Source organism: Cyclopterus lumpus, chromosome 17 (genome assembly GCF_009769545.1).
Source record: "Cyclopterus lumpus isolate fCycLum1 chromosome 17, fCycLum1.pri, whole genome shotgun sequence".
NCBI lineage: Eukaryota > Metazoa > Chordata > Actinopteri > Perciformes > Cyclopteridae > Cyclopterus > Cyclopterus lumpus.
The window spans coordinates 15280135-15293171 of NC_046982.1; the positions used below are offsets into that span (position 1 = coordinate 15280135).

Sequence of the window (13037 nt, forward strand, 5' to 3'; positions counted from 1 at the left end):
TTGCGGTGGCTGCAGTGTGTGGTGCATTTTACAGAGAATTGTTTCTGTTATTCAGCCTGCACTTATTGATATAAATGGGGTGGACAAAATAATAGAAACACCAGTCAGTATAATTCAACTCAATTACACAGCAGCCCAAACTGCAGCCTCTAAAATAATCACACAGTTTAATCATTTTCTCTGCAGTGTCAACAAAAGTTATGTTAATATACAACAATAGTCGCTTTAATCTTGCTTCTTACATTAAACCCTCCAAGTCAATATACTTACATGCTGCATTAGCTCAATTCATACAAGAGTTTTGAGTCATGCTTTTTGATTTTCCCTCACTAAAGCAAGATGGTTTATGTGCAACAAACATTAAACTAAGAGTAAATAGATATAATAATCAATTATGCTACATAGTCAGGCAAAATAGGGGGTGACACCAGCGTGGCTCTATCATGATTGTGTACTGTAAGAAATGAAGAGAAAAGGCAAGTACATCATGGTCAGTAGCTGTGGTACAGTGCCTCAACATAAAGTAAACGTTACTCTGCTTTATAAGAAATGCCGTCGAATCTACTTCCTGATACCACAGGAAGTTCAGTTAATATCTGCAGAGGCAGTGGAGGCAACGTCACATGCTCAAGTGGTTTCTTATAGACTGACCTCTGAGTGTTAGCACTCACACACTCGATGATGCTCCCATGTGTGAAAGAGACAGAGAAGGTAAGAACTTCAAATAATAGTGAATGTTTTTTAAGGACGTTTATAAATGGTAGATATGTATTATGGCAACTGTATAATAAATCAACATATGAATAGTATTTATTATGATGAGATAGATATATATATATATATATATATATATATATATATATATATATATACTGAGTGGTTAGCAGGTCCGTCTCTCAATCAGGGGGTTGGTGGTTCAATCCCCGCCCTCGATGTGTCCTTGAGCAAGACACTTAACCCTGAATTGTTCCCTGTAGCTGTGTCTACAGTGTATTAATGTAACATGATTGTAAGTCGCTTTGGATAAAAGCGTCAGCTAAATGACATGTAATATATATACATGTATATATATATTCATTCTCCCTTCTCATCATCCCTTTAAGAGTTAAATACTTGAGCAGCCACATCAGCTTTGTTTAGGACAAACACATGTCCTCTCACAGCCGCCAGTGGATGGATGTGCAACTAATTAGAAAACAGTAAGAAGCTCTCGACCACAAGAGAAGAAAAAAACATGGTGGTTTACTGTGAACAGGGAACGCTTTCTGATTCCTTTCATGCATATAAGTCTCAGTAAATCGCTATTTGTCTTTGGGGCCCGTCCGCCTGATGCTTGCCTGTTTAGGTCCTTGTTTTGTTGATGTGTGAGACCACAGTGGGAGACGGCAGCAACAATCTGCCTGATGCCTGATGAGACTATGGCAAACATAAACAAATGGGGGTTTTGTCATGCACGCTTTGATGAGCACATGTTAGGGATCACTGGGTACCATTGAACAGACGTACCGATATACATTAAAGAAGTTACAGAAACAGAAGTTAGGGTTGACTTTCACACAAGAAGTCCTGAGAAGTCACAAAGGTAAAGTTTGCCTTCTTGATTAACAAAATTCACTTTCATATGGAAGTAAAACTTAGTCTACTATCATCCTCTCAACTTCCCCCTCCACCTCATTACAGTTAAATGGATGCTCTGTTTACTTTTCAGCATAAACACAGAATGAGACTGAACAGTACGGGCAGGACTGTATACTGTATGTGTCTCGCTATGCACATTAGGCTCCATGTGTGTGTGTGTGTGTGTGTATATATATATATATATATATATATATATATATATATATATATATATATATATATATATATATATATAGGCTTTAAAAGTATGAATATCTCAAACAGCACAGATGAGTTTCTGTATACAGGCCAGAATATGCACTTTGCATACTTCCAGCTGTAGATTTTAATGTGTAAAATGTATCAGATTAAAGTTAAACAAAGCAAATCAGATGTCCGCTATGCTCGTCGCATACTTAGAGTCACACAGGTTTTTACTTCTGAGAGTTTCCACTCTTTCTGAGATGATACATTTACCTACATTCACAATGTGATCCAACCTGTGTCAGATAAATAAGTCTATGGTATTAAAATATCTTTCAATAGAGAAACAAACTACTCAACAGATGGTGCCGGTAGAAACTGAAATTATGCAACGTTTTTCAGTTCCTGATGCTACTGCTTTACTACCCTTTTGTTTAATCCTGTACTAAAATGTTTTGTTGTACCAAGTCTATGGTATTAAAGTATCTATAATCAACACTTGTATATTCACAATGGATCACATGACTGCTTGTATTTGAGAGGAGTCACTCATTGTAACAAACCCACAGAGAATTGTCACCTCACGCTGCAGCTTTACTGTTTTGGTTCACACTCTTTTCAGTGAGAAAGCTCCGATGAACTCACTGCACACTAAGTGCTCGGAATCAAACACTGGACAGACCACCCCCAACTGATGCTTGGTCAGGACCCTTGAAGTCCCTTTCTAACTGGGTAGTCCAGCAACTATGATGCTCCACAGTGGTCGCAGTAAAGACGTGACACCACACAGGTGCCAATACTTGCTGGATGTAAATCTTACCACCAATACTGCCACAAGCTGCTGCGCCTTTACAATATAGTATTATTGATAACCACACAGAGCAGAGATGCACAGAGCTCATTCTTCTGTTTGCTTTTTAAGCCGCTCCACATGCAAGATGTATTATTGACTCTAAAGCTGGCACGGGACCGCCTCCATATGGTCAAACCCATCAAGTTGTTCCTGATTAAAATCTTTGATATCAATGAAGCCCTTTTTTATTTCCAAAAATGATCAATTATCAATGCAATTAACGTGATGTTATTAGTGAATAGGGTCATTTCATTTAGAGAAGATATTTCAAATGTGCTAAATGTATCTTTTATTTTATAGAATCTAAAATGACTAGTCATTATGTTAAGATATGTATTCTCCAACCACCTCACTCCACAGTTTACTGAAGATGAAGGTCATTGGTTTACTGGTGATGAAAACAACGTGTGCAGCTTCACAGCCAGAACGACATGGAAACTATTTTAACCTGCCACACACGCTGAAATAGCAACGACATTGCAGAGCAGTGAACTGAGCGCTCTTTCTGCTTGGTTCTTTCGTGGAGTGATCTCTGTTTTTGCATATTGTGACAGACATATGCAAACTGTATATGTGCATTGGCATACATGTGTCCAAGAAGGTTTTTATCTCCATACCACAAAAATGTTGTCATGCAGGACTTGGTAAATGTATGCAGGCCTTTCAATAGAGAAGCAAACTACTCAACAGATGGTGCCGGTAGAAACTGAATTTAAAATGAACTGAAATTATGCAACGTTTTTCAGTTCCTGATGCTACTGCTTTACTACCCTTTTGTTTAATCCTGTACTAACATTTAAAATGTTTTGCTGTACCATTCTCAGATGGACGACATAGACACCATGTTCAGACAGCTGCTCGAAGAGATAGATCATCTCTCTGAGGTGAGTCGCACAGCAGCTGTGAGGTAAATGCTAACCTCATCATAACATGCTCACAGTGACAACGCGAACATGTTGATGGTTAGCAGGTATAATGTTTACAGGATATATTTGTATATATATATATATATATACATATATGTATATCATACAACTGAGGCTGGTAGGAATGTCTTTGTTTTGTAGGTTAAAACATTTAAAGGTGCTACGATGGTATGTTTTGTAGGTGTGTTTTGTAGCTATATGTCGTCAGAAACCTGATGATGGTGCTTTGAAAAATAAAGGATCACAGTAACAATATTCTATTGTTATTATTAGTATATCCTAATGAATGTCTTTACAAGAGACCTTGTGGTGGTGCCAGAAGAGTCAAGGGATCATCAGAGCCATGGTGATTCATCCTCTGAGAACCATGAATGTCTACATGACATTTCATTGCAATCCAATCATCAAACAGTAGTTGAGATATTTCAATCTGGGCCAAACTGGTGGACCATCCGACCCGAACTGCCATGCTTTTTTTTTTTACAACACATCCCATGATGCATTTTCGGAGAAACAATTGTGGGATATCGAACATCTTTGCACGCATTCTTTCTCAAAACATGAAATGAGTTGAGATTACAATATGGCCAACTGTTCCCATGAGTGCCTTTGAAGCAGGAACGAGAAGCGAATCAGAAAGATCACTCAACGTTTACGTCACTAATCTGGACATTATCTGATAATACATAGGCAGTCTTTGTTTTGAAACTGAAGCATCAGACAGAGAAATGTGAGGTGACGCTGAGAAGTGAAGTCATCGCATCTGGATGGGACTGCAGGCGATCGTTGCAGATTCCCTTAAGCACACATAAGCTGCTCATCTTATAACTGCGGCACGCCAAGAAAAACATTACACTCTTTAAACTGATGCAACCTTTGAGGCTCAATTCCTTATTGTCCATTTCAAATCTCTTTATGCAAGCTAAATGAGTGCAGCCCTGAGAACAGGATCAGACTGGAACATTACATCAGCCATACAAGAAAAAGCCTCTATATGTCACTTTGGCATGCATCGTCTTGGAAAGCCATCACAGTGACAGACACCACTCCATGGACTACAGAGTTAGCAGGAAAAACATTTTGATTAAAGCATGGATCCTATCAGAATCTGAGAAACAAAAGGATTTAAAGTGAGTCCGCGCTTTACTGCCTCGGAGCCAGAAGACAAAAAGGATTTGGTTGTTTTCTTTACCCGTGACTTTAAGGACTTTGGATGTGTCATTTAAGCAGCAGCAGCTCCAGCATGATCAACTTCACAGTTTAGAAAAATCTGTATTCCTGAAGCTGAGTGCAGTATATCCTCTATTAAAAAGGAACAGATTGAAAACAGAGCATAATAACAGGGCGGAAAAAAAAATCACTGATAGATAACAGGCTCATCATGTAACATATTTAAACAATGCAGAGCGGTTCAAGGACAAATATAGCCCACATAACTTCTGTATAAAAGGTCTTTAAAATCAACCAATGGAATTAAATACATGTTTTCACAAAATACAACTGTCATTTCTGGGTGATGTGAGCTGTTGTAAATTGACCATCTCATTGCTTTGTTGCAGAGTGTATTGCCTGCAGAAGGGGACCCAGGCTCACAGACAGACAGCACCTTCTCCATTGGCTTCACAGACCTAAATGGTACAGTAAGTGCTCCTTCAGGTAATGATGCTCTCATCCAAAGCAAGAATAGTCAGCTTCAATCTCCAGATCAGCAATGAGCTACGAGTCACACTGCCCTGGCTGGAAGTGTGATGTAGAAGTGGGGGAGATGTGAGCCAGTCTTTGAAGAGATATTGAAAGAGTTTTCAGTTGAGAGTCGGGGAGTGACTCTTTTTTCTTGCGCCAGAAGGTCACGCCAACTTCAAGAAACCAGGAGAGATAGAAGTGCATAATATATCAATTTGGGAAATACCAGATAGACCAAAAAAAATTCAAATAAATAAACTTTGCTTTCTTTCCGAGAGTTAGATAAGAAGATTGTGACCACTCTCATGTCTGTACGTTAAATGTGAGGATTCGGCCAGGAGACAGTTAGCTTAGCTTAGCTTAGTGTAAAGACTGGAAACGGGGAAACAGCTCTGAGAATCTTGTCATCAGTGTGATGTTGAGGGATTGAACCTGGACAGGTCCCTTGTAAGGCCTCTTCCCTAACATGTAGTGCCACAACTGTGCCTACAGAGTCTCTTAATGAACTGGAGGACCACGACCTGGATGCTCTGGTGGCTGACCTTGGGTCAAAGTCAACCACCTCAGATGGGCGACTCCCTGCAGATCAACAGACCAGCAGCTGTGCAGCAACTTCAGCAATGTCTCGGGAACCTGAGCCAACAGCTGCGCTTCCTCCACCATCGAACCCTGCTGAATCCTCTGAAGGGCTGCATATGGTAAATCAGTATGGCACTGATCATAACAAATATAGTTGTAATGTTATGAAAATAATAACTGATTCCCTCTTCCTTCTCCTTTTACCAGAGCGAACCCCAGACAAAAGCAGAGAAAATTAAACTGGCTCTGGAGAAGCTGAAAGAAGCCAAAGTTAGGAAGGTAAGTCATCCGCTGTGTGTGTGTGTGTATTTCTTAACTAAGCAGTCCTACAGATTAAGGTAAACCCAGCTTGCTGCCTCTCCTAGTTGATAGTCAAGGTGCTGATGAGCGACGGCAGCTCCAAGACACTGATGGTGGATGAGAGACAGACTGTCCGAGAGGTTTTGGACAAGCTGTTTGAGAAGACACACTGTGACTGCAGCATCGACTGGAGCCTGTGTGAGACCAACCCTGAGCTGCAGATAGGTGAGATGACCATGTATGCTGTACATACGCAGACTCAGACCACATGCAGTTAATATGTAACACATGCCAACGAAAATTCATTCACGGAGGCAGGAGACACTGTTTTCAGCCCACATGTTTTCTCATCATTTCAGAAAGAGGATTTGAGGACCATGAGCACTTAGTGGAGCACTTGTCTGTGTGGACTCGCTTCACTGAAAACAAAATCTATTTAGTTTCAAGACCTCAGAAGTATTTGATGTTCACTGACCCTCAGGCGAGGACTGGGTTTTCTTCTTTACAAAGGTTTATTGCATTTTAATGCTTAGTCGGTTAATTAAAAAGATGCTTTTCTCACTCTGTAGGTATTTTACATGTGGAAAAAGAAGAACGCATGTTTGAGTGGGATTAACGAGCAAGCCAAACAGCTCTTACTCAAGGTCAGCCACATTGCCATGCCGTATTACTGGAAATATATATCAAGTAGCTGTGTGTCATTTCACAAATTGAACATGGTCGAAATTTATTAAAACAAGGTCAAATTAGGCCCCATTTTATTTTCCCTACATGTGCATTCTATGGGGTCCATATTTAAGAAAACATAGTATCCCTTACCATTGGTAGGCAGACAACACCCAGCTGTACCTCCCACTGGCACTTGCAATCTTGTTTTAACTCCTGAATTACATTGAGAATGTAAAATCATGCCTGGCAAAAAGCTTCCTAAAGCCGAACCAGAATAGAACTAATGTTTGACCTTGAAACCCTGCTGACTACTCAGACACATAATCAATACTCTTGGCCTCTGCTATGAAAAGCAAGTTCACATGCAAGAGATCTCTGGTTTAAAACTTGATAGTCTAATCTAACTAACCAACTGTGTTAACCACACCAGCTCTTCTATCTTAAATCACTGGAAAGCACTTTGGTCAACGTTTGTTGTTTGAATATGGGCTTTGATAAATAATTCTTTTTAACATGTCATTGTTGACCCTGCAGGAGCATTTTGGAGGTTCCACTCAGATTGTTCCTGATCTTGAGGGCAAGCTGTACCTAAAGGAAGTTGGGAAAAAGCTTTGGAAACCTCTCTACTTCATGCTCAGGGCCTCAGGCATTTACTATGTACCCAAGGGAAAGACAAAGGTATGGCAGATCACATCCCTTTTAATTATGAAAGAAATCCACACCATATTCAAGACAACAGGTGTGAGATTCCATTTAGCAATTCGCAGGTTGAAATCACCCGTCGACACAAAGCTTTGAGAACATTGTCATGAGTGAAACTGATAAATACTCAGTTATGCCTATGTTGAGGTGATTTTTGGGCCAACCCACAAAAGACAAAAAAAGGTAACACTTTATTTGCATTATACTCAATATTCTTTTTTACTATACATAGCTCTAAGAAATAGTTAGACATTTTGGGAAATGCCTCACGGGGCCACAGCTATCAGTCAATTAGCTTTTATTAGCAAAAAGCCTCTGCCCAAAGGTTGAAAAAATCCATCTAAATCTTATTAAGTATAATATTTTTAATCCTTAAAAAAAGAGTTGTGGTTTTACACCAAGCTGTCAAGACCGAACAAAGACTAGAACCCATACGCACGGCTTAAAGCAAAGTAACAACAAAACATTTAATTAATTAACTGGAACAAACAAACAGAAAATCTACATGAACAAAGTAACAAAATATCATAACCTGGTGACTCGTGAATTTCATGGGAATGGCTGGTTCTTTTGCACAAAAGACAAGACGAACTGGCCCCGGACAAAGAGAGACGCAGACAATAGATACACAGGGTGAGGCCACAGGTGGAAACAATCGGGAGCGAGGCAGACAATCAGACCAGAGGAGAAACACACAGGGGAAGGAACAAGTTGCCTGAAACAAGAGGAGAGTTGACCTTCAAAATAAAACAGGAAATCACGAGACAACATGGACACAAGACACAAAACTTTTCCTGGACATGACACAAGCTAGTTGTTTCTCCATGCTTAGCTCACATTAGCTAAACTAACAGACACAAAGATTCACACATAACCCCCTATAAAACACGTATAATGTTAGAAAACTAACAAATATGAAATGTTAATGTCATAGTGGGGATATTTTTTCTTTCTATTCAGACAGAGTTATGCTATTTATTCCCCCTGTTTACAGTCTTTGTGCGAAGCTAACCAGCTGCTAACTCTAGCTACATATTGGACATGCAGACATGTGTGGTAGTGATTGTTCTCAACTATAACTCATGACATGCTTTTAAAATGCATCGGTGCCTCTATTCATTTGCAATGTTGACAAATGGTGTCAGGTCTTTCATGCGGTCTATTAACAACTGTACAGTTCGGAAAATTTGAAGAATAAAAACTTGTTCTGCGTTACATGTGGTAGCAGTACGTGCACAGAGAGACAAGAGATGGTTTTCCCTCTGTGAAGTCCATGATGGCTTACATCTGAGCGCCCAAGCACAGCAGAGGGGAAAAGACAAGAGAGAGCGACAGAGAAATGAAGATGGACAGTGGGAATGGAGGTCTCGCCACTGTTAAAGACGAGCTAGTCGTTCTGACACTGAGACAGAAAGTAAAGATGCCACCCATGCAGGCAAACAACAACATCAAAATTATCCAAGAAGAAATAATAGATGGAGGGCAAACTGTGCAAAGCAGATGTGCAAATCGTAACCAGAGAGCAGCAGGAATCTTCTGAGGTCAGGACACAAGAGTGAAGCAGAAGAAGATCTAGAAAGGATAATAGGCGGGGGAAGTAGAAAATGACAAATCAGACACACACAAAAAAACACAAAAAAAAACACAACAGCTATTATCATAAATTAAGTAGAGAAAATAATGGGGCTGTGATCCTCAAGCAGGCCGAGTTAGAGATAAGGTAAGAGATGGAAGAAGAAAAGTGGACAAAGGTGTGAGAAGTAAGGGAACCTGAGGGAAGTCAGAACAACATCCTCTTAGGATCACTTACACTTCCAGGAAGCTTCACTTTGTAGTTTCCAGTAAACCGCAGCAGCGCTGTCAGTGTGGTTTCATGTAAACACGATGTGCTTCAAATAAAAAATAGAAAGGAATGTTGAAACGCTTTGGAGAGAAAAAATAAATATGTCCTTTGACATGGTGGGCTTTCTTTGAAAGTTTGATGAAGACAAACGTCCTTACACTAAACTGTTTTCTCTCATTTTGATTTACCTACCTTAAAATGAGATTGAGAACATGTATTTCATCAACAGCATTTGGACCACTCCAATGTATGCTACATTTTAAATATCACTGGAGAACTATTCTGGATTAACAGATAAAATACTAGACTATTTACTTTTGTGTATAAATACTTTTTTCCACTATTCCCTCCGAGCACATGTTCAGGATAACCAGAGACTCATCTATCATAGAAACACCTATATTACTACAATATAAATAATGTATAATATGATCCACATAATAATATGTCTACCAGTTAGTGTGATGGTTTGCTTTGTTCTGCCCGGCAGGCTATCAGCGATCTCATCTGCTTTGTTCGTTTGGAAAAAGTCAACATCCACACCACCAACAACTACAAACAGAAATACAGAGCTCCCACCGACTTCTGCTTCATAATAAAGGTAAGCAAAAAAAATATTTGATCACCAAAAGGGGAATAAGGTAAAGGCATTACAGAGAACATTTGTGTAATGTACCTGGTGGATATTTTAAAATGTGTGTCCTGGTTTGACAAGAGAAGAGAAAAACTAACGCTGGCTGACGTCTGAAACTATAAATAACAAGCAGCACCCAATTCTGGTTGGAGCAACTGCTATTTTTTTTTCTTAAAATTCTTTCTTAATCTGTGTTTTTTTTCTGCTTGTGCACTTTCAGAAGATTTACTAGTAGATTGTATTCAACAGCCCCCCAAAACACAAACACACAACCTTTTGAGAGCTGTAAATTTGGTTTCTGTTTTTTTATCGTCATCCTTTCTCACATGCCAATCATCACCAATGGGTGGAAATTAGACATTTGGGAAGGTTCATTAACCAAAAAAGGTTGTGATTTTAGGCGGACGGGTCTACAAAAAAATATTTTCGTTTTCTTCTATTTGACAAATATACTTGTTCTGGAGAGACCATAGACCACCACATGGTCAGAGGTGTGTCAGTGTATGTTTAAATAAAGCTGTGTTGCCCATGCAGTTTAGATCACCAAAGCACAGGAGAGAGAACATGATGGAGGACCGAAGCAGTCAGTTGGGCAGAGGTTTAGCAGGGTTTAACATCTTGGTGGTCAATATGGACTTTGCAACCCTTTGTGGTATTTTATCATGGAATATAATGTTTAATTTAATAAGAAAAATGTATGAATAAAGTGGAACAACATGTAGGCTGCTGCTGGTAGTGTGTGTGTGTGTGTGTGTGTGTGTGTGTGTGTGTGTGTGTGTGTGTGTGTGTGTGTGTGTGTGGTTTTGTTCCATTTGAAGGGCATGCCGGATCGTACTATAGCACACCTTGCAGTGCTTATAGACTTTGTGTTTTAAACAGAGCCTCAGATCACATTGATGCCATGGTGCAGTGAAATCTTGAACATTGATCGGACCCAAAAGCAGAACACCGAGGAAGCGGTATAGATTAACTTCACTATTTGAATAAAATTGATCTCCCAGTTGACAAGAGTCCATGCGGGTTGACAGGTTACTGCTAACAAACTGCAAACAGCAGCCATGACAAACCAAGAAGGAGCTCGGGAACCCAGGTGCTATAAATAAAGACTGACTAACAAGGGAAGTGAGGTGAGTGACTACTGAGGGACTTCAGGACAGAGCAGGCAATCAAAAAGGCGAGAAAACTCACAAAAACAGGAAGTCAAACCAAACATGACACACACTTCAAAATAAAACAGGAAACAAAGTACCCCAGGATTGTTACAGTGAGCACTTTCAAATCACACCAGTTCCACTATGGTGCTTTCTACATCAAACCAACGTGAGCATAGATTGAGAGGGAGGCTGAAGATAACGAGAGGAGGACGTTACACAACTGCACTCATAAGCAGCAACAGATAAAGAGCTGTTGTCAGAAAAAAAGTGTTGCTGGCTACAGCTTTGTCACATTGAGGGGAAGTGAGATGACTGAAGAGAAACTAACAAACCTCTACTGGTTTTGACTCATTGACCTGTGAGTACATTGTGTATTTCTGGCTTGTTGTTATTTCAGAGAATTGCTTCTCAACCGTGAGAAACTTGACAAAGCAACAAAGTGATATAGTTTACGTAATAAAAAAAAGGATTTCCAATATTTTTCTATTTTAAAATTCAATATAACTGAAGTGCACATATATCAATTTGGGAAATACCATAATGTTGTTGGGATTTAGATAGACCAAAAAAAAACTTTCAAATAAATAAACTTTGCTTTCTTTCCGAGAGTTAGATAAGAAGATTGTGACCACTCTCATGTCTGGTGAAAACATGTTTTTGGTCCTGTTATAAGTCAAGAGAGGTTCCACAGTGCAGCAGCAGCTTGGTATCAGCTGCCCTCTGCTGAATCATACATGTACTACAAATACACAAACTGGCAGCAGAGATGCATCAGTTTTGACCATTGTATATTTATATATAAAGATATATATGCCTCTCTCAATTCCCCCTAACCTCATGGAAGTGCAATACTAAATCAAGGGAATGGCCCTTGAACCTCAATGTTCTCTCTGCATGCACTCTTTCCCCAGCATCCCTGCATCCAGAAAGAGTCGCACTACGTCAAGTTCCTGTGCTGTGATGACGAACACACACTGCTGCTTTGGGTAAACTCCATCAGAATAGCCAAGGTCAGATTCAACACTGTCAGTAACACAAGTCACTTCCATGTGAACAGTTCAATGATAAATCTATTTTCAATTCAGCTTCAAATTTAGGAATTTAATGGACAGAAATAGCAAATATAGACATTTCATCTCCAGCAAAGTGTGTGTCCACTGTCTATGTGCTCAGTATGGGACGGTCCTGTACAAGAACTACCAGGCTGCAATGAAGAGAGCCTCCAGTTTGCAACCTCTTCACTCTGCTGCACACAAAGGTGAGTGCACACATTACAACAGGAGCTGTTGTAATCTCTTCGAAGCTTTAAGAAACCTAAAGTAAGTAAGTCCCTGTGGGGGCAGTATACAATGTTTGTATGTTTAGATTGAACTATTCCTTCCAAATCAGAATTCAACCTAAAAGTCGAACATTTGCATGCATGGTATTTATTCTTAACTTTAATAAAAGCAAAATTATACCTTTCTGAGAATTCTGACGTACTTAAGACCAACATCTTTCTTGACAGTTTTATATGTACATACAGGCACAGGTAAGAATACAACTGCTTTTGAAAAACAATGACGAAAACTGTAGGAAAGTAGGAATTTTCAACAAAATAATATAGAATAGGAATACAATTAAAAATCTGGAATTCATTATTTGTCTTTACAGGCAGATACAACAGCCCACAGACAGTTCCAGCTCCACCCAAAACCACAAATTTTGAGGACAATCCACATGAGGCACCACCTGACTTCATCCCGCCTCCTCCTCCTCCTCCTCCTCCTCCTCCTGCACAATATTGACACATCCTCCCCTCCTTCAACCTGGCTTAAGCCCGTTTAGCCTTCCTGTGCACGTCTGAACAAATGTGCCAATGTTTTTAGTAATG

General features: G+C 39.6%; 1 protein-coding gene across 1 annotated transcript; it reads left to right on the forward strand.

Moving 5' to 3' along the window:
* The first annotated feature begins 670 nt into the window (after positions 1-670).
* Positions 671-12988, forward strand: LOC117745954 (amyloid beta A4 precursor protein-binding family B member 1-interacting protein-like). Its single transcript, XM_034554597.1, has 13 exons — positions 671-711; positions 3499-3558; positions 5160-5235; positions 5776-5981; positions 6070-6141; positions 6228-6387; positions 6522-6643; positions 6732-6806; positions 7366-7509; positions 9867-9977; positions 12076-12174; positions 12338-12422; positions 12818-12988. The coding sequence occupies exons 1-13, from the start codon at positions 679-681 to the stop codon at positions 12949-12951; spliced, it is 1377 nt and encodes a 458-aa protein (XP_034410488.1). The 5' UTR covers positions 671-678; the 3' UTR covers positions 12952-12988.
* The last annotated feature ends 49 nt before the right edge of the window (positions 12989-13037 follow it).